General features: G+C 34.5%; 1 protein-coding gene across 3 annotated transcripts in view; it reads right to left on the bottom strand.

Annotated features, from left to right (window-relative positions):
- Atg18a (Autophagy-related 18a) overlaps positions 1-23,741 on the bottom strand; it is a 541,369-nt gene that overhangs the window by 449,669 nt on the left and 67,959 nt on the right. For 2 of the 3 annotated variants that reach the window (XM_090372601.1, XM_090372602.1), the window contains exons 8-10: positions 17,242-17,409; positions 5,030-5,137; positions 2,257-2,390 (exon numbers count right to left, since the gene is read on the bottom strand). In XM_090372601.1, coding sequence (XP_090228727.1) covers positions 2,257-2,390; positions 5,030-5,137; positions 17,242-17,409 — 410 coding nt within the window. The remainder of the gene's footprint in view (positions 1-2,256; positions 2,391-5,029; positions 5,138-17,241; positions 17,410-23,741) is intronic. The other variant, XM_090372603.1, reaches the window with a different exon arrangement.

The following is a 23,741-nucleotide window of genomic DNA, read 5'->3' as shown; positions in this document are numbered from 1 at the left end:
CACCTGGCTAGCCCGGTCGGCTGCTGCGCATGTGTAGCAACTGAATAAACAACACCGTAAAGGCAGAGATATGCTATTAACACCTCACATTTTACTAAAGCACATTTCTAGGGGTTACTACCATAAAACAATTTCCAGTTGCGTTTCTGCTAGTGGAATCTGTTACGTTTCTGCTAGTGGAATCTGGTAGTAAACTCGATCTAATTGCATTTGCGATTATACGGATAGCTGGAATTGTGTTGGTTTTTACGTTATTATGGTGAAATGTGTTTCCCCTTCACATATAAAAAACAAATACATTTTCAGAATCTTCTCTTCATTCCTATCGTGTTGCGTTCGGTTGGGGTGATTCTGCGTTTGACTGCCATTTCTTGTAAACACAAAGGCGAATCGTGCATAAGCGAATTCGGTTCGTGTTATATAAGATATCGTTCCCCTATTTATAAATCATGTATGATCGAATTCATGTGGTGTAAACACGTGTTATACGAGGACTGACTGTATCAGGTATACTGTAAGATTCATTAAGCCAGCTATGGAACCTAATACAGTCTGTCCTCATATAGCACGATAGTTGTGTTCCTAGAAACCCTCGTGCAATGCAAAATCGTGAAATATAAACAGGCCCTATGGGAAAAGTGGGGTTATGTGCCGACTACCCAAGATTGAACACACATTTGGAACCAAAACATTACCAAACACAATAAATAATCGGGTAATTTTAATCGTTATAAAATACGTAATAAAAATACAATATTTTTTAATTATAATATAATAAATAATAAATATTTTTATTATTTATTATATTATAATAAAAGTTTTTAGTATTTTTAATACTAAAAAAGTATTTTTTACGAATAAAATACGTATTTTATTCGTGAAAAATTTATTATATTAAATAAAATAGTCGTAATAAAATACTTTCGTATTTTATAATACGAAAGTATAAATTATATGTAAGTATAATAAGTAAGTCGTAATGAAATGCTTACGTATTTTATTACGACTATTACGTAATAAAATATTGCTAATGCTTTTGCTTCTATCGTAAGCAAACTTGTTTTTTGTTTGATTTTCTATCCAAACAGATGACAGCCGTTCCATCTCTTCCAATTTTTTGTTTCTTAATCTAATGGATTTTAATTACACTTTGAGTTGTTCCCGCTATGAAAGTTGTTTTTATTTTCTCCGCATTCTTTGTAATTCTCGGCGTTGCCTCATTTAGGTCTGTAGCACGTGCAATATCACATGGTCTTTCATTTCGCTCAAAGCGTTTCACAATTTCATATTTTTTTCTCTATCGACAGAGGCGGACTGGCCATAAGCCTTACCCGGGAAATCCCGGTGGGCCAGAGGCCGATGTGATTTTGGCCATAAACCGTAGTACGAGGCCACTTTAAATTTTCCCGGGTACGAATTTTTGAACCAGTCCGCCTCTGTTTATCGATATTGCTTTTTTTTTTCTCTCTCTGAATCTGCAGTGTCTTCGCCAGGACGGTTCCTTTTCACACCTTTTAAGTATTTTATTAATTTTTAGGGAATAAAGCGCAATTACAAAACGAGAAGGCACGCTTAATACACATAAACAAAGCTGCCCGCGTATAGCAACTCAATAAACAACACCGTAAAGGCCGAGATACACTATTAACACCCCACATTTTACTAAAGCACATTTCTGGGGGTTACTACCATAAAACAATAAAAACAATTTCCAGTTTCGTTTCTGCTAGTGGAATCTGTTATAAACTGGTAGTAAACTCCACCTAATTGCATTTGCGATTATATCGATAGCTGGAATTGTGTTGATTTTTACGTTATTATGGTGAAATGTGTTTCCCCTTCACTGATATAAAACACATAAATACATTTTCAGAATTTTCTTCATTCCTATCGTGTTGCGTTCGGTTGGAGTGATTCCGCGTTCGACTGCCATTTCTTGTAAACACAAAGGCGAATCGTGCATAAGCGAATTCGGTTTGTGTTATATAAGATAACGTTCCCCTATTTATAAATCGTGTATGATCGAATTCGTGTAATGTAAACACGTGTTATACGAGGACCGACTGTACTGCATTTGAACTAAAAGTTAACAGTATTTTGAAATAGCCATATTAAAAAAAAAAATAATCCTTATGCTGTTACCAGGAATGCTAATGACTTGATTATTCAGTATTTAAATTCACTATTCAATATTGAATTAATGAAGTTTTCCTGTATATTCCAGAAGATCTAAAATAGAAGATTTTAAATGCCAACCTGAATGTTTCAAATTTTTTCTTAGGGCAGCAGTAGGGCTACTTCCAGTAATTGTTTCTAAACTTGCTGCACTACTTCCACTTTTCTCCTGATGTGCTTCACTAGCTGCATGTTGCTCTCCCTGGCCATCCAACCTTATAATAATAAAACAAAATTTATAAATTTAAAAATGGCTCTCATGAAGACAAAGTACAAGTACTTATTATATCATTCTCACAAACATGTAAGTTACTAACTAGGTGAAAAAATTATTCTTATACTGTTTAAAGTTTAAATGGCCATCAACTTGGAAAAATATATTTAATCTTATATAAAACTGAAGAGCTCATTTAAATTTAAGAAAGGTTTGGAAAAAATACTTTTTTTTTTTTAAATGTATGGCATTTTAAGAAAGCAATACATGCTAATACTAATACTGCATGAAAGTTTTTTCTAGGGAACTATCTATAGTTTAAACTAATAATGAAAACCTCATCTAAGAAAACATCACAATACTGATTACCTGTTTATTTTGTGGCAGTACTAAATTTATTAGCAGGAATTTTTTTGGAACTGCATTACATATCATATTACAGCATCAATAAATGAATTTTTCTTAACTGGTTAGCTGATTCCTCAATCAGCAACTGGATAAATGCATTCTTCCAATATCAGTCTTAAGTTTCCAGAAGTGATGCCACTACTGATCTAATACTGTTATTAGTAGTACTTTTCACTTGTCAATAAGTTCAGCTTTTTCTGAGAAATATAGAATACAAGTTTATTAAATTCCTTTGATAGGAAGACAGATAAAAATAGGTTATAAAACAGTTAAAATAAACATACATCGAAAGCTTTTGGGCATAGGTTGTGCCTCTTCAGTCGAAATACATTGATATAAAATAAATAAAGAATGCCTGGTATGGTGGTCATGCAAGGTGAACCATGTGAACAGGTGCTGACAACAATTAGAAGTTGAAAGTAGAGGCTTGTGGCTGCAATTGCAAAGCTTGAGTTTGCTGTATGCATCAATGTCCATCATTCAGGAGAATGGCTACTTCAATAGTGGGATGGACATGACCTCCTTTGTTCTGGTTAAAAGAATCATGACAAGATGTAAATCACACTTTTCACTTTTGATGTGAATAAAAGTCACCATAACAGATGAAATACAAGGTGGTTATAAACTTCTGAGATTAAAAACCTAAAACACTAGTCAGTTTGATACAGGGAATTCAGAAATTATAACAGTACCCCCACAAGATTTTACTGATGAGGAAAAAAAAAAAGAAAAAAGATAAACTTCTGTCAAATGAAAATAAACATGTATGAAAGAGCATTTCATAAAAAAAATAAAAAACAAAAGATGAAAACATTCTTTTATCATTCATTCACAGTAGTCCTGCACTAATTTAAACATGTTCAGCAATCAGATCTGGCAAAATTTCATTAAACTACTACCAGACTGACTACCAATGGAGCATTAAGAAAATTCAATATCTATACAATGTAATGAGAGATCTAGGCAATTAAGAGCATGGCAAAAACATCTGAAGAAACAGGCAACTTGTCCAAGAAGTGGAAGATTAATGGGTTACATTAGATATGGATTGAAGACTGGATTGTCTTCAGAATTGATTATGCCATGATTGCAAAGGGCACTGAGAGTAAATTACACTTGATTTACTCTCATGGTTAGCTGCAGTTTGACTTTCAAGAAACATACATATTATGTACTCATTATTATGTACACATTATTTATTGAGTTTTCCCCAAAACTGCAAGTGCAAAATAACTCCAAAATGTTTGGAGTTTTTGCCACATCAACTACTCCACACTTTGGTCATAATGACTGTTCCTACAGGAATTTGTTGTGTGTTTGTGTTATATCTGTGCAGGTTCACAGAGAAAACCTTACTCTCTCAACTTGAAATCAGCTAATTACAGCCCAAACTGAAGAGGCCTTTAAGAATTCTTCCAGATCTGAAGAATTACAACTCATACTTTACTGCATGCAATTTGGATTGGTTGTTAAATGGGCAGTGCACAGATGAAGTACATTTTAGTTTTTCCAGTTCTTCTGTTACTATTCATAACTGATAAGTCTGAGGACCTGAAAACACACACGATCATAATAACCTCTTTGTAAAAAAAAAATAATAATAAAATAAATAAAATAATATCATTGTAAGGTGTGACATTCTTACAAGATTCAAGATAAGTTAATAGTATATCAACATGATCACCAAAAACTAGCAATAAATTGAAGAAAAACTAATAACAGTTTCGACCACAATATAAAATGATTTTACTTTTTTTTGCCAACTTATGCTATTTGGTTCTCCTACAGTTACATATTAAGAAAAAAAAATAAGGAAAATTTATATTCTGAAATTTCAGATGAAAATATTTTTATTTATTTCTTCTTTTTTTTCACAAAAGAAAACCCAGCTTATTTCATAAATAAAATATTCGGTTACGGAATGACACTAGTTTTCTGATGGTTTTTCACCTATAAGATTTTGAGAAGTCACTATATGTATGCACACTTTACCTAAAATATACAGAATATACAAAAATGATTCAGCTCAGATTACAAAAATATAAACCCAAGATCTGAAAATATTAGCACAATTAACAAAAGCCAGTGGGATTGTCTCAAGTTTGTAAATTTTTATATCACCACCAAAACTAAAAATTCAGAGGTGATGTGGACATAAAGCTTTGTCTCTACTCTCACATTATATTGATTATGAATATTAGAAAAAACAACAACGGTCACACATTGCCTTACCTATGTTGTTTGACTAAAGTACAATCTCCACCTTCAGACGAGCTTAAATTGTATATATACAAGTAGCCATCAGCAGATGCCACCAATACATGGAGAATTTTCTGAATTCTGCAAAATAAAATAAATAAAAAAATATGTACACACACACAATCCATAAAACTAATATACATAAAAAAAAGAATATGTCAACTATATATTTTTTTTCCAGATGGCGCTAGTTTGTTATGGCTGCTTTTTTTTTTTTTTTTTATGTGCTGTGTCCCATCGTGATTGATGTTTATGGACGTGTGCAGCTCTGATGGCTCTTATATCCCTGTAAGTCGAAGGCAAAATAATGTAAGTACTGTTTTGAAATAAAGGAATGCACATCCTCAAACCTGTAAGCCTAATTGCTTCACCCAATGTCGTAGCAGTAAGTCTAGCATTCTGCTAACACACCTTGCCGGGCCAGACTCTGCTGCCTTGCAAACCGTCAACCGCTCTGCAAAAACTCTCCTCCAGGTAACCAACAATGTTCATTCCTCTATGAAAATCTCAAATTCACAATAATAGAGCTGAAGAACCACTGGAATTACTACTTCCAAAGGCCATAATGTCACAGCAATGAACAAATGATCGTCATCTGACAACAGCAATTGGCTCCACTTACCATAATCCAGCTTTATATGCTCAGGAACTACAGGCAACCCCCATGTAACAGAGTACTTCTACAACACGGTTTTGCTCTAACATGATTGATAAATTGCGGCAATCCTCGCAAAACACGGTACTTCTACAACAAAGTTTTGCTCTAACACAGTTTGAGAATTGCTGGAAATCTCACATAACACGGTATTTTTGAGCTTTTGTGCTGGAACCCTGCTATTATGTCAGATGTAATTTTCAACGTTTCCTTTCCTTTTTGTGAATCCCCGATGTTGACTCGCTAGTTGTTATCACCTTATGATATTTTTCTAAAGCACATTTCTGGAGGTCACTACCATAAAACAATAAAAACAATTTGCAGTTTCTGGTTTATTGGTCTTTTCTGTTAGTGTAATCAATCATAAACGGGTAGTAAACTATCTTCTTGTATATGCTATAGTACCAATAGCTGGAATTCTGTGGGTTTTCACGTTATTATGGTGAAATGTGTTTCCCCTTCCATGAAATATTCAATCATATAAAAAACATAAATAAATTTTCAGAAACTCATTACTCCATATCATGTTTGTTGCAACTTGTGCGTGCCATTCTTCGTTATTAATTGCTTATCATTTTCACTGTTTTAAATTTTACAACAACAACAAAAAAAAAGTCAGTGAACAGAAATATCAGTTAGTATGCACATATTACAGTATGTATTAATTAAGCTATGTACGCAAGCGTAAATGTACTTTTATTTTGCTAGCTGGAAAATATTCTTCCGATTTTCACATATCATTTAAAGCGGGGGTCCATTGTATTTTGTTGGGAGATCCCTGGGTTAGGTTCTGTGCTATTGAACTTGTGCTTGTTTGAGACCATAAAAAATAACTGCGACTTTGAAGAGTGCAGTTTGTGACTTTTAAATAGAGCAAAATGTACATGAAATCTAGATGCTGCAGAAGAGATTGTGCTTAGCAGAGATGAAGAGGAAGAAAATTAAATGAACATACATTATCTCACATATAAGTATCACCGTTTGTAAGGTAACAAACTGTGATAGTTACATGAGGTAAGACATTTGTTCAGTTATTACTATTATTATAAAAATAAAGTTAAAATATTAAGTTATTACTACTATAAAAATTAAGTTTCCGATAGTTATAAAAAAATGGCATATTTTGTTGGCTTTTGGAATGTAACCCCCCCTTTTTGTACTGGTTCTTAGTCCCATATAACACGGTTTCGCATTAAACGAGATTTTGTAGGAACCAAACTACCATGTTATACAAGGGTTACATTGTACATTGATTGCATCTCAATGTTAACAACTGTCACATTATGTATTAGCCATTTCATGTGTTATTAATTTATTTGTTTTCCTATGGAGTTGTACTTTATTCCAAATTTTGTGGTTAATTTTTGTTTGTTCTCATTATAATGTAAGCCATTATATAACTGTTACATTAGTTGTCCCAGGGAAAGCTTGTAATTATAAGAGCTAATAAATGGAATTTGTATATATGGCATTCCTTTTTATTTCTTAATTATTTTCTTTATTACTCATTTAATTATAGCTTATTATTATTAGTAGTAGTAGCAGTATTAGTGGTATATGATGCAAGAAAGCAATAAATATCAGCAAACAAAAAAAAAAACAAACTCCCACATCACCTGTTCATTCCTTCCAATTATTTGTCCAGTTTGTTCCTTGAACTTATTCAAACTACCCACTTCCACAACAATAGATGAAAGTTTGTTCCAACAATCAACCACCCAGTGGTTGAAGACAAACCTCGGCACATCTATCCTGCAACCATCCTTCCTCAATTTGAATTTATGCCCCTTCATGTGTAGTCTGAGCAAGGGGAAGAATCCCATAAAGCATTGATGCTTGCTAAATCCATTAAAAGCCTTAAACACCTCAATCAGATCACCTTGCAGGTGCCTAGTCTCCAGACACTGCAATTTGAAGAAAGGGTGCTCTTGGTAAGAGCACCCTTTCATTCCCTTCAATAATCTTGTTACCCTTCTCTGCACCTGTTCCAGCAGATCTACATCCTTCCTAAAATGAGGCCTCCACTCCTGTATGCAGTACTCAAGATGTGGCTTAACCATTTCCTTGTACAATTGGATAATCACCTCCTTATCCTGCGAGCAAAGCTCCTGTATATCAATGACAAAACCACATGAGCTGTCCTGAAGCCTATCTGCACTGCTCAGAGAACTTCATATATGACTGCACAATTACCCCCAGTGTCCTTTTCATTTTCCACTACCCTGAGTGCAGTATAATTGGTAAGTTAATCTGGGATTATTACTACCCATATGCAGTACCTTGCATTCGTCAATGTTAAATTTGAACTGCCATTTCTCAGCCTAATGTTTTTAGATCTTGTTGCAATAGCTTACCCTGATTACTATCACTAACCACCCTGCTAACCTTTGTATTATCTGCAAACTTAGACATTAAGCCTGACATTGCATAAATACATAAATATCATTAATAAACACAGAAAAACATGGACTATTTTTTTTTGTTTATTTTTTCATGTATCAGATTAAACTTACAAACATTTCTGAATAAAAACTTGGGAACTCATGCTAAAGGAATGTTGAACAATTTGGCAGGACCAATGCAATTTTGAAATGTATTAGTCAATTAGACCAAGAATAATTGATAAAAGGGCTGCATAAATACAAAAAGTGAAGTTCTAAGACTATTTTTATAAATAAAATTAGGGTGTAGACAATACTTATAAGCAATCCTCCCCTTCAAAACAGTTCTCCCTCCAAAATATTTTCAATTCAGTGGTAGGAATTTTGGGACATTCCTACCACTTCTGGAAGTCTAAGTGTGAGCCAAGTGAGTTCCATAGTCACATTCTGTTATATGGTTGCATTAAATCTTCGCCTTTTAGCTTCGTGAGTTAGAGAAGCAGAAAAATCCACGAGGCAAGGTCAGGTGAATACGATTGGGTATTACAATATTTTTAGGTTAGTTTCTTGAAGGGAAAGTGCAGTGTGTGCAGGAGCATTGTCATGGTGAAGAAACCTACCACTATTTTCAAATATAGCTGGTGGCATTTTCTCCTAATTTTTTCATCCTTCAATGTAATCAGGACCACTTCATAAAAAAGATTGGCTTACCATCTGACCAAATTCATAGTGTGTACACACACACACAGCAAATTTTTTTTTCCCTAATGATAACCTGCTATGCTTGGTTTGGACAGCATACGTGACATCTCTCTCTCTCTCTCTCTCTCTCTCTCTCTCTCTCTCTCTCTCTCTCTCTCTCTCACACACACAGGTGGAATATTGACTAAGTTACAGATGCACCTAAAACCCAACAACACTAATCAATCCTTGTATATATCATGTGACAGTGTAAAAATTCTCTAAGCATGTAGTTTACTCAAATGTTTTAAGACTATAAAAAACTCCAATCAGGTTGCCCCACAAATGCCTGGTTTCCAAACACTAAACTTACAAAATTCAATTTCAATCTTTGGTAATAAGAAAACCCCTTTGCGTCCTTAACCTATCTCATCACTCTTCCTTGTATCCCTCTCCAACAGGACTATATTTCCTAAAGTGAGGTTTACATGCCTGTACACAAATGGAAAAGTTTATGAATTGAACATTTGTTAATAAATTATCTTATTTTAATAGCTGGGTTTGTACATGATGGCAATGCACTTGAATGGACCCAAGCACAGTGTTCTAGTGTGCTACAGTCCATTTTGAGCCCTGGAGAAGTTGGATAGCAACAAAGTTTAAAGGAAATATATCCCACATATATCCCATATATATATATATATATATATATATATATATATATATATATATATATATATATATTAATAGTTATATTAGTGATAAAAGGAAAGCAAGAAATAAAGCAAAGCAAGAAAGTTAAAAGACAATAACTAATATTTATGGGTTAATGCAGTTGCAAGCAATCATGCAATACACCCACAATGTCTACAGAATATCATTAGAAAAAGTAAATCAATCCAATAATAAGAATACCATCAAGGACTTAAGAAAACGCAAAAAAAAAAAAAAAAAAAAAAATTATTATTATCGCTTTTTACCGACAATCTAGATGACTTCAACTGGGGCCAACCACCCAGAATGAAGGCAAAAAACGACAAGAGTTCTCTGTTTCTGTGATGATCAATATATGCTAAGTAATTTAAATCTAAACCAAATATAAACCAGTATAGGCCGAACATAAATCGAATATAAATAAATCGAATGAAGATAATTAATTAAGAAAAATTTTGAAATATTAGAATCAAGGGTAAGAAATATAAGTAAAATATAAATGTAAGCATATATTAATCATCGTTGACCCGACAGAGAACGTAATTTAAGGATTAAAACAAGATTAAATATATAATACATACTACATTTGACCGTATCTAGGACATAATGTAATAGTCGTCAAAATAATATGTGGTGCCCCCTATGTGATGGATACGGTAAAAATAAATAATTAAATTAAATTAACGCAAAGAGAAACATGCAGATAGTAAGAAGAAAAACTAAAGGAGTAGGAAAAATAGAACCTGAACTCCACAAAGGCGAAAAATAGTGGTATAGATAAGAAATAGTTTCTCCTACGTCCTCGGATTGCCCTAATAATTTCGGAGAAATAAAAATAAAGAGTGTAGGACAGCTTAAAGGCATTACAAGATATAAGTTGTGGCTCGGGTATGCCCGGGATCGCAAACCCGTTCCTATAGTAGGACCCTGAGCTGAATTTGCATGTTATCTCAGTGTGAATTTAAGTAAATTAAATGAATTTAACTATATGTATTAAAAAAAAAAAAAAAAAAAAAAAATGATACACTGTAATTTGCAAGCCGGTGGGTACAAGTTTTCTACGCCGTAAGACACCAAGAATGCAAAGTGTATCCTATTTACATATATACATGGCACTAAATATAACGATTTTATTGAAAATTATATTGAAACGATAGGTTCAGAAAACAAATTTTTGAAATTAATTATGCTAATTGCTTTCCTGAAGTGATATTTCAGGTAAGCGATAGGGAAATTATTATTGATCAACCTGCCGTACAACGCTGTTAAGCCCGCTGAACAATTTTTATTACTATTGCAGATATAAGCAATCCTTAAACATTGCGATAAAATTATATTAGCATGCACTGATTTTGATACATTTGATTTCCAGTTTGTAAGGCTGACTACGTTAAAATTAAATGCATCTCTTTTATTATATACGTTTACGTCTATTTTATTATTATGTAATATTTCTATATGAAGATCCAAGTAATTTGCTATAGTATCGGAACTATTAGTTTTTTCCAACACAAGCTCCCCTGGATATAATCCACTGTAATCCTGGACAAAATGTGGACAATTAAAAACACATATATCATCTACGTATCTGTATATAAGTAGGTTATCTTGAAATTCTCTTTCTGTATAATACAGATAAAGGTTTGCGATTATGCTTGATGCTGGACTTCCCATAGGGGTGCCAGTGACTTGCAAATATAACGATGTTCCGTCATATACATAGTTATTAAAGATGCATAATTTTATTAGAGAATTCCAATAGGTTAAATCAACCTTTATAGCATTTTTATTTTCTAAATATAGTTTCTGGAGGACGACTTCTAAGTTATTAAGGTTAATGCTCGTAAATAGACTGTTAAAGTCAAAAGTTTGTATTTGATGAATATTATTATTTTTTAGAGCATTTATAATAGGTAAGTTATTATTTATTATAATAGTTTTATTTAAGTTATTTAATATACTTTTAAGTAACTTTTCTAACGTTTTTCCGGGAAATTTTGCATAACTATCTCTACATGATGTTATGAATCTAAAAGCAATTGGTGTTTTGTGAAATTTGGGTATGCAATATATAAATGGATATTTTAGGTTATTATACTTTAACTTTAATTTTTTATGCAATGCAATTAATTTTTTGATTATTATATTAGAAGAAGATGTTATCTGTTTATATGTACGGCTAGACTGTAGTTCATTTTTTATAATATCTATATAATATGATTTGCATATGATTGCATAATTGCAAGCAGCTTTGTCAACGGGAGTTATTATAAAATGTTCATGTATATCTTTGAGCTGCCTATTTACCGACAATCATCTAGATTGTCGGTAAAAAGCGATAATAATAATTTTTTTTTTTTTTTTTTTTTTTTTTGCGTTTTCTTAAGTCCTTGATGGTATTCTTATTATTGGATTGATTTACTTTTTCTAATGATATTCTATATATATATATATGCTGTGCAGTAGCAAATTTTCATTACAGCTCCATTCCATTTTCATTACAATGATGTCTGACTATAGTCAGTTTTTTCCAAACTAGCTATTCCCAAGTTACAGGACCCAATTTAGAGTATGAATCTCATTGCAGACTTATTTCAAATTATACATGCTAAAATATATATAAAACCCTATATCATTGTCGGGCGAATGCTAGAAACTTCAAAATACATCGCATTTCAAAAAAGCAGATATTGAATTAATGACTTAAGTAATACTCGACTTATGCAAATTTGACTTTACGCAAGTTTTTGCAGGCCGATGCAAACTGAAAAAAATATGGAAACGTATTTTGCATCTGTAGGAATAAATGGAGGTATTGTGAAAATATCGTAATGTGACCCCAATAACATATTGTTTTTTTTTTTTTTTTTTTTTTTATAATTCAATCCAAGCCTTGGAAGTTAAATTTTGCTATATTACTAAGCTATTTATCTCTCTAAAAGGTAATTTTATAATGGAAATTGCCCTACACTTGCATTGTTATCATATGTTATAAGAATCAATTTTGAATGCATTTGTGATATTTTTCTAAAGCACATTCTGGAGGTTATGGCCAAAAAACAATAAAAACAATTTGCACTTTCTGGTTTATTGGGCTTTTCTGTTAGTGCAATTTATAAATGGGTAGTAAACTCAACCTTATTGCATTTGCGATAATACTGATAACTGGAATTCTGTGGGTTTTTACATTACAGTATTATGGTGAAATGAGTTCCTCTTCACAGAAATCTTCAATCACATAAAAAGCAAATTTTCAGAACCTTCTCTTCATTCCTAGTAACGTATTATAATGATGAAGGGAAAGGGACAAATGGAAAGTGCAAGTGCTGGCAGTGCCAGGAAACAAAACAAAATTGATTTAGAAATGAAGATGAAAATGATTAAGGAGTACTAAGCAGGACAAAGTTACTGTTACACAGGAATTAGGTTTCGCTCCTTCAATAGTGAATGCTATTTTATAGGACAGTGCACATATAAAAGAACATGTCAAAGGATCAATGCACTTAAGATCAACAGTGATCACAAAACAGCATTCAGGTGCTATATCGAAGATGGAAAAGCTATTAATAACATGGATGGAAAATCAGATTCAGAAGCAAGTGCCCTTTGAGTCCAATGGTCATTCAAGCAAAAGCAAGAAGTATTTATGAAGATATTAAGGATAAGTATGGCGAACACCAAGCCAAGTTCATGGCAAGCAATGGATGGTTTAATAGGTTCAAGCATTGTGCTGGTTTTCAAAACATTAAAGTATGTGGTGAAGTTGCCAGTGCCGATGCTGCAGAGAAATTTTTTTAACGTGTTGGAAAAAATTATTGATGAAGGCAGCTTTTCAACACAGCAAATTTTTAACGTTGACGAGGCTGCTCTTGTATTAGAAAAAAAATGCAGGACCTTGAAAAGGCCACCTTTTGAAGCCTTGAAACCTGGCATTGTCTTTTCTTCTTTGGCAACATATGTTGCCAAAGAAGCAACGTATGTTGCTACACTCTAGAGTGTAGCAACGTATGTTGCTTGGGGCTATTGCAGTGGGGATTACAGATTAATACCACTGCTTGTGTACCATTCTGGAAATTCTCATGCATTTAAGGGCATCAATAAAGCCCCCCCCACCCGTGCATTTCCGATCAAACCAGTGAGTATGGATAACAATACCTCTCTTCAATGATTGGTTTAAATGCTGCTTCATTCCCGAAGTTGAAAAATATTATAAACACAATGACATTCCTTCTAAGATTTTGCTTCTATTAGATAATGCTCCTGGACATCCTAGGCATCTAGATGATTTCAATTCGAATGTGAGAGTCATATTTCTACTGCCAAACAAGACTTCACTTATCCAACCTATGGATCAGGGTGTTATTTCGAATTTAAAAGCATACTGTTTACACACAATATTTGCTCACGCATTGTCTGCAGAAGACGCCGAGAGAAAAATTTTACATTGGGACTTATGGAAATCTTACAATATTTACCACGCCATCCTAAACATTAATAAGGCCTGGGCGAAAATTACTGAAAGTTGTTTATATGGTGCATGGAAGAAAATATGCCCATGGCACGTAAAAGGCTTCAAAGGGTTTGAAAAAGACGAATTATATGAAGTAGTTACAGATAAGATTGTAAAGGTTGCAGAGCTATTTCAGTTGGAGGTTGTTGCCAAAGACATGGAGGAATTAACAGGGGAAGAAGAGAAGGAATTATCTAACGAAGAACTCATTGACGTGCAGGCAGCGATAGTGAAAGAAGAAAATGCTGACGAAGCTCAAGATGAACCAAATGAGGAGCCGAGACGCTTCATCACCAGAGAGATGGCAATGGCATTTTGTGAAATTGCATCGGCAATGACGAGGTTTGAGAAGATGGATCCTGACAGCAAACGATTTTTAAAAGTTAACAGAGGGGCTAATGAGATGCTTACTTGCTACAAAGAAATCTATGATTAAAAGAAAAAAGATAACATCCAGTCATCCATTAATATGTTCTAAATCTCCACAGCTCTCAACCTCCACAGCGGAGTACTTATCAACTGAAGACGATTCTGGCAACGATGCTCGAGGGGTAAAACTTACTGATGTTATGCCTGTCTCCTCTCATTTTTGTAATTTTATAATTTTTAAATTGCGTGCTTTTGTAATTTTTCCTGAGCATGAGATAAAAATTGAATAAATACAATAAATAATTCTATTTGCATGTTCGTCGAACATTTCTTTTTTGATTAAATCAATTCGGCGAACACAGCTGCGAGTGCTGCACAAGCATGGGGGAAATTCTGACTTACGTAGAGTTCTGTGGAATGCAACCCTTAATGCAAATCGGGGAGTGGCTGTACTGTAAACTTCTTATGCAACTAAATTACATGTGACTGAAAGTTTCTAAGATGACATTATTACAGTTAGCACAAAATTCATTTAAGTGGTAACAGAATGCTATCTGCTGAATCATTTGCCACTTATTTCAAAATAATTGGGTGTTTTGTCACTCAGAAATGCTGCACTTCAGAGTGAGCTCATGTTTAGTGCTTTCTGTAAATTGGTTGACTAAATTACAGCAAGCATATCAAGTTCTGACTTTAACTAGACAAAAACTGCTACAGAATCTATATGTTAAAACATGCTTTTGAAAAGGATGCAATGGGCAGAATTAAAATATCTGAACAGTTTCCAAAGTTCAAAACTGGAATGACTTCCCTTTATAATGAGCATATTAATCCTTATGCAAAGCAGATAGAAGTGACACCAATTAACTTCTTCACAAAAAGAGGTGTTGTACTATCTATGCTTTGGTAAAAGCAAGAAATCTTATTTGGTTCATGCCAAAGCATTTTGACACAAGGTTTTAATATGTGGTGGGATGTGACAGTTTGCTGTTAAATTCATCCCTCATGAATTTGGAATAGAAAACTCAGAATTTCTATTGTGCATCAGAACCTTCACTTCAGAAAAATCCAAAATTCCTTTACCTTTCAAGCATCACAAGTGATAAAACATGGATAATGGATATGCCCCTGAAACAAAGCAAATCTTCACAATGGGAGAATGCAATTGTGCCAAACTTAAAGAAAGTTATACAAGATTGTTCTAATGTGATGACCTTGGCAATTGTATTCTTTCCAGCACTGATGAAATTGAGCATCAAGAATTCATTCTAGAGGGATAAATTGTGGGTCAACATTTCTATAAAGATGTTCTATAACTACAGAAAGATGTGTATCAAAAACATTCTGACAAATGGCATACTGGAAATTGCTTTCTCCATCATGACAATATTGGATAAAAATTGCATAACTGTATCCCACACCATCCATACTCTAAAAGAGGCATGAACTTTTATTTTTATTTTTTTTCTTTTCCTTCTTTTTCCAAAGCTAAAAGTTTAGCTTGAAAGGGAGGAAATTTGTTGAGATCATGATCCAAGAATAGTTGGATGGCAAAATAACAGTTCTCATTATACTTTTTGGGAACGCCATCTGCTTTAACCAGTCAATGCTAGTGTCTACAATCATAACAAACATGAGGCCTGACAAGCCAACCTGTATTCATTCCTGTAGAAATGGCAGAACTATCCAATGATACTGTAAACAGACATAATTCTTCATTTATAGGTGGGGGAAAAAAATTCTCGTAATGATGGCATCTCATTTAATATCATTTCCAAAATTACTGAATAACCCTTGTATATATTTAGGAGGGTAGACAGAGGAACGACTACTAATCTTAAACTCGCAATTAATGCATATTAGGAACTTCACAAATGGGTTGTTAAACCCTGCATCACTGCTTCTGAGCTAAAAGTAAATGGGAACACAAAAGTTTCACTATGCAGGTAAAACACATATGCACACAAAAGGATGAGAATGTTCTATGCTTGTCTTTATTTCAAATGTGGCAAATAAATTTGACTTGGGCATGTTAAACTAGTGGCCTGTGCTTCATCATCAGCCATTTTTAATCCACTGCAGGATGAAGGTGTCTCCAGCAACTTCCAGTTCCTTTTGTTTTATGTAGTGGCCTGTGGTTAAAACCCTCAAATACTGGTTGTGTGAACCCTGAAAGTGTTGTCAACTTTTACAGGTAACAATATTAAACCTATGCAAAAATAATGGTAAATGGTGATACACTATTATGAAATTTAATAAAATTCGTAAATGTTACTGGTTTTGAGATTGTGTACTTTTATGCAAGGGTAAATAAATGAAAATATTTTGTATTAGTATTAATATTACTATTATAGGCTTTTGCATTTAATAGAATTTTTTTTGCATAATGCCATACGTGTTCTACATACAAAACAGTGCAGTCATACGTGCCTAAGAACTGTTGGTGCAACTCGTAAGCACTTCTGATATTGACACCCTGCTTTAGCTATTTCATAATTTTAAAAGCAAAGTATAAAAATATATATAAATACTCCATAAATAAATATAAATGTTCAAATTATAAATTAAAAAAGTAGGAATACATAAATTGTATAACATCACAAAGCAAAATCTTTGCAACAAATTATAAATAAAAATAAATTGCCTTGTTCCTGTTTAGAATCATTTAGAACAATTAATACTTTTACACAGAAGAAAATCAAGATTCAAAAATTTACTATAAACTTCACCCAATCTTGCTGTATATGTTGTATAAAGAACACATATACAACAGAATATGTTGTATACAAAATAAAACTGATATGTCAAATAGCATTGAGTTACAGAAAACTTCAAATGCACTATTCAAAAAAAAAGCTTCATTTTCAAAACTTACTCTGCAAGTGAACAAACATTTTTCAAACCAGAAAACGGGAGATGAACAGTTGCAAATGAGCGGCCCTGATTAAACATCTCTGTCACCTGACTTGGTAAATAGCTTGCTGACTGCATTAAAGCCTTTCCAAAAAATCCCATCCATCCTTGAGGTTCTTCTGTTGATTTGCTATCAAGATTTCAAACAATTAATATTTCAAAGTAAAATAAATACATAAATGAGCATAAATATTAAAAAGGTGGACAATAAGTCAGGATTTTTATGAATTTCAGTTATATCAATGATAACATAACTGAAATTCATAAAAAATATAATAATAATTGATTGTTTTGACTTGTTTCCTGTAAATGGGGGGAGACAAGTGAGGATAATTGGTAATAATTGAATAATTTAGTAATAACAGAATCGCCACCCAGTTTTATTTATTTTTTTTAATACAAACAGTAATGGTGGTAGATGACTTTCATCAACTGGTGAAATACCACCACTTTGCTTATTGGAGGTTTGAAGTGGTGAAACCCATGTTTAGTCTCTAGAGCAAAGTTTCCGGCATCCCCCTCCGTCCATACTTCTGCATCAACCCATGCACGGTACTAAGTACTATAGGTTTTGATACCTTTCGTGTTTGGGGTTTTCATAAAAAAAAAAAAATCCTCAGGGAAACCCAGAAATTACTGGTCATTATACAAAAATTAACCCACACTGATATTACTATAAATAAATCTGGCCTCTTATTGGAATTTTTGTAAGGTCTGGATGGATGCTACATTATAACAATGCAAATGTAAATAGCCTTAAATGTTGAGGATATGTTACATGAGTTAAGCATCAGAACAGTTCCCACTGTTCAATAGGTCTGATCTGGCCCCTCTGTAGCTTTCATTTTATTTTATTTTTTTTATTTCCTAAGCTCAAGGGTGAACTAAAAAGTCACCAATTTTCACCAGATGCTGAACTAATAAATATCATTCAGGGTATTATAAACAGTCTTTCACGCAACAGCTTCTTTGAAGTATTTAGAAAAAATAGGGTGGAAAGAAAAGTCCACTTTATAAAATTAGTTGTAGCTTAGATTAAAAAGAATACCTAGCAGAGTTCAATAAAATAATGTTTTACGATTTTAATTTAATTTGTCTCTAACTTTTTTTTTTATCGCTCCTCATTTTAATATTTCAACTGTTTTTTTTTTTATTGCAAAAGACTTTAGTTTCATTAACATATCAGTTCGGGTTACTTTGTGATTTATAACAACAGCAATATTTTCATACTATAGTATGATTTTTCTTTATTAAAATCATCTAACACTTTTCACAGTATTTCCTGTTCACTTATTGTTTCATAAAAAGGGATCAAAAGACGACATGAGTAATTACAGCCCTGTTAGCTTAACATCTGTTCCACAGAAAATAATGGAATCACTGGTTAAGGAAGTAATGCAGGACCATCTGGACACGCATGCAATTATACTGCAATCACAGCATGGATTTGTTAAGGGGCAGTCTTATCTAACCAATCTGATAAGTTCCTGTGATGCAGTGACCAAGGAACTGAATGCAAAAAATAATTTTGACATCATATACTTGGATTTCGGGAAGGTTTTTGATACAGTTGCTAAACGACTGCTGTACAAACGGGAGAAATGTGGCATTAAGAACAAGTTACTGCTATGGATAAAGGGATGGTTAAGTGGAAGAAGACAGTAGTTATCAATGGGCACTGCCCTTCGTGGACTAATGTTATTAGTGGAATTCCTCGAGGTTCAGTACTGGGCCCATTGTTGTTTTCAATATTTATCAATGATATTGATGAAAGTATATCAGGTTTAATGTCTAAGTTTACAGATGATACAAAGGTTGACAGGGTTTTTTTTTTTTTTTTTTTTATGTGAATCCCAAACACGAGAGGTATTAGAACCTATAGTACTTAGTACCGTGCTTGGGTTGGGGTTTGAGAAGACGAAAGAAGATATTTGTTGACACTGGACTTGAACTTCTGTAGATTGTAATTTTCAGGAAATACGTATGAAGGAAGGTTGTTCCAGAAAACGGCAGTTGAATGAATAAATGAGGAAGATGAAAAGTTGTTTCTGTGAGTTTGAAGTTGGACAGTAAATGGATGTTGGCTGGTGGCAGCACGTGTTCGGACTGTTTTGAAAGAGAGAGCGGGAATTATAGAAACAAATTCAGAAGAACAGTGCCCATGGAAGTATCTGTAGAAGAGGCATGCAGCAGAAACAGTGCGTCTATGAGAAAGTGAGTGGAGAGACTCTGTTAGAGATGAATCATTAATTAACCTAACTGCCCTCTTCTGAATGGAATCAAGAAGCCTGAGAGAGATTTTGGGGGCACAACCCCAGATGTGGGAACAATATTCCATGGCAGGGCGGATTTGCGATTTATACAGAGTGAGCAGCTGTTTGGAAGAAAAGTAACGCCGAGAGTAAAAGAGAAAACCAAGTTTTTTAGTGCAGAGGAAGCAATATTTGTAATGTGCTTGTGCCAAGAGAGATTAGAAGTCAGGGTAATCCCCAAAAGAGATATATCATTTTGCCTAGAAATCGGAGTGTCACTAAAGATAAGCATAGGAGCAGAAGAATCCTTTTTGCGAGATATAAGACAAGACTGAGTTTTAGAAGGGTTGAAATCAACTAAGTTGTCTTTGCCCCACTGGAGAATTACCTGAAGATCGGCATTTAAGGAATTGGCAGCAGATTTTCGAGAACTTGAAGCTGATTGAGCAGGGCAAGGTTTCTCAAAATGGAAAGTTGAATGCAATTTGCTATCATCGGCAAAACTATGGATAGGATTTTCAGTCAATGGAAGAAGGTCATTGATATACAAGAGGAAAAGAGTGGAGGAAAGAACTGAACCTTGGGGGACACCGGCATTAGTGGATGACAAAGAATTAGGAAAATTGGGTCAGTGGGCTGAGAAATGGCAGTTGAAGTTCAACATTGACAAATGCAAGGTATTGCACACGGGTAGCAGTAATCCCAGAGTAACTTATCAACTGTGTGGTACTACACTCAGGGTAGTGAAGAATGAAAAAGACCTGGGGTAATTTCAGTCAGACATGAAATTCTCTGAGCAGCATAGACATGCTGCCAGAACAGCTTACGAGGTTTTGACAATGATATACAGAAACTTTGCTAGCAGGGATAAGGAGATAATTATTCCTTCGAATAAGGACACGGTTAGGTCGCATCTTGAGTATTGTATACAGGTCTGGAGAATTCACTTTATGAAGGATGTAGATCTGCTTGAACAGGTGTAGAGAAGGGAAACCAGACTCGTGAAGGGAACAAAAGGGTGCTCTTACCTAGTAAGGCTTCAGTTTTGCAAACTGCAGTGTCTCAAGACTAGGCACCTGTGGGTAGATCTGATTGAGGTTGTAAAGCTTTGAAAGGATTGAGTAAGCTGAATGTTAATGACATTCTTCCACCTGCTGAGACTACACATGATGGGGTATAAAAATTTAAGTCAAGGAAGGATGGTTGAAGGATAGATTACGCACAAGTTTTGCCTTCAGCCAGCGGGTGGTTGATTGTTGGAACATGCTTCCATCTGTTGTTGTGGAAGTAGATGAGTTGAATATAAATTCAAGGAAGAAGTAGACAAATTCTTGGAGGGTAGTATGGATGAGTGAACTGTGTAGTTTTTTTTTTTTTTTGGTTCTTTTTGGCTGTTGCTATATAAGCTTGCTATCTTGCATTATTTGCCTGGAAGTGATTCTGTACTGAGATTTAAGAAATTATCATGTCATTTGCTTACATGTAACAAATCTTAACTATTTTCCTTTTTGTCTAGTAAATAAACATGTACTATTACATCTCTTGGGAAGCATTTGACAATTGTTTCTTAATTAACTTTATCCCATGCATCAGCAATTCACTGCAAAGCTTCTAACACATTTATAGTTTCTGAAAATTCATATATGAGCTCAGTATTTTCTGACTTGGCAATATCCATTTCATAATGGGAACAAGAAGTTAAGAAGAGCTTCTTGTAGAGTACTTAAATTCTTGGCATATTTCTATCTGGGATGTATCAATGCACCTAATGTTTATTGTTTCAGCAACCTTATGGATAGAGTTCATTTTAGATACAAGGGGTGTTCAATAAATTATTTACCTACCTATGAAGGAAATGAGATAGAAGCTGGCTGGTTGGTTGGTTCGTTGGTTGGTTGGAGTTTTAATGGCACAAAAACAACTATGGTTATAATGAACAAGGATAAGAGATAGAGGCAAAAATCTGGCTTTATTTTTCAATGTAACACCCAACACCCCTGAACTTCAATACACTTGTTCCATTTTGTTGACAATGAGGAAATACTAGACAAATAAAATTCTTTGTCCTATCCATCAAAGAACACAGAAACAGCAGACTGTAAAATGGATGGGTAAGTTCTGTAAAGCCACAGTCTCTCAAAGTAGGAGCAAAAGCACATGACCTGTGCACTGGTGTGTTGTCCTGAACAAGCAGCACACCTCTGGAAAGTTTTCCACGGCATTTTTCCTGTATAACATGGCTTAGGTTGTACAAAAGGGATTCGTATGACTCCCCAGTGACGGTCTGCTTGTGTTCCAAGTAGCAGATGTACAAAATTCCTTCAGCATCCCAAAAAATGGTGGCCGTAATCTTGAAAAAATGAAGGTTGTGTTCGAAATTTTTTGGGTGGGGGAGAACCCTTGTGCTTTCATTGCACTGATTCTTGCTTAGTCTCAGGATCACAGTGATGAACCCACGTTTCATTATCCATAACAATTCTGGAGATGAAAGTTTCAGGATCTCTTCTATAAAGCTCTAAATTCTCCTCACAACATCGTACTCTGAATTTCTTGTGCACAGGTTAGAAATCTGGGGACCCACCTTGCACTGACCTTAGTCATCCCCTAAATGTTCATGGAAGATGGTTATAACTGTCCCTCAGATATGTCACATTCCCTAGAGATTTGGAACACCTTTAAACATCTCCCATTCAGCACAAGGGTTTCCACAGAATGGCAAGTTTTTGGAGTGGTCACTCACAAGCCTTCCCAGACATGGATCATCTTTGACAGACTCTCTACCCCACTTGAATTGTTTTGGCCAGAATTTCACCTGGTACTGTGAAGGTGCACTGTTGCCATACACAGCCACTATCCTTTCATGAATTGCCTTTGGCCCATTTCCTTCTTTGGTGAGCAACTTGACTGAACGATGCCCCAATTTCAGCAAATCCATAATTTGATACAGGTGTCTTCCTTTTTTCTGTTACAGCAAAACAACCTAAAAACATAGCAGGATCAAAATAGTATGATTCAAGTTGAGATATGTAGGAACATTATAAATCACAAATCACTGAAATATAACTATGGGAAGTATCTTAGGTAGATAATTTATTGAACGCCCTCATACATAATGCTGGTTGTGCACTAACTGTATCACATAGCATGACATTATTTGACCAGAACCTTTCCTGCAGAAGCCACAGCTTTTGCTTTTTTCAGTGTTGGCAATGATGCAGACTTCCAAACAGAGCTCTGTTGTTTAATCTCTGGGTCAAAATGATGAGGCAATGTCTCATCTGCCGTTATCCTTGTGCAGAACATCATCTGTTGCAGTTCCTGACAAACCACCATATGAACTTGCTGTTGCTCAGTGAGAGTAGCCCTGGAACCCAGTGTGCACAAACACGTGTCATATGCAAATGATCATGGAGAATACTGCGCAAGCTTCCTACTATTCTCAACATCTCAACATTGTTGTATAAAAGCCTTACTTCTATACAACAATCTTCCCTCATGATTATAGAAGCAGTGTTTATGGTTTCAGTGGTGCTCCAAGACTGCCTATTTTTGCAATTGAATCACATCCATCTTTAAACATTCTAAATCACCTGCAAGCTGTGCTATGCAGAAGCATACATTCACAATAAGCTTCTTAACATTTTATACTCTTCAGCTAATGTTTTCTTGAGACAAAAACAAAATTTGAGCATAGCATACTGTTCCTAGGTGGGGGACGTCCATTGTTACGTATGTGAAACTGAACAGGAATAAACTTGACCACCCGCCAAGAGGTTACGCCATATGCATGAGTCAACTGCGCAGTTGCTACGTGATGCAGCTTGGTTTAGTCTTAAATTCTGCAGCTCAGCTAGAAATAGCAAGAGGTATTATGATTCTGATCATTCTTTATTGAACAGCCTTATATAAAAAAACTGGAAACTGATTCACTTGCATGCACACCATATACAATCCATGTATAGTGTATAAGGGCAAGTGCATGCATGCATGCGTGCACACACACACACACACACACACACACACACACACACACACACACACACACACACACACACCACCCACCCCCCTCTGGAACTGGTCTACGGACCTCAGTTTGGGAAACTGCTGCTGTATTAGATTCGCAATTTTTACAATGGGGGTGGGGGACATTCAAATTGATTACTATACAGCATTACCAACATATAGAGATCCCTATCTTTTCTGCTAGAAC

This window comes from Mastigoproctus giganteus, chromosome 4 (genome assembly GCF_048544385.1).
Source record: "Mastigoproctus giganteus isolate SK-2022 chromosome 4, ASM4854438v1, whole genome shotgun sequence".
In the NCBI taxonomy this organism is placed as follows: domain Eukaryota; kingdom Metazoa; phylum Arthropoda; class Arachnida; order Uropygi; family Thelyphonidae; genus Mastigoproctus; species Mastigoproctus giganteus.
The sequence above is the reverse complement of the archived record's forward strand: the minus strand, read 5'-3'. Positions and strand labels throughout refer to the sequence as shown.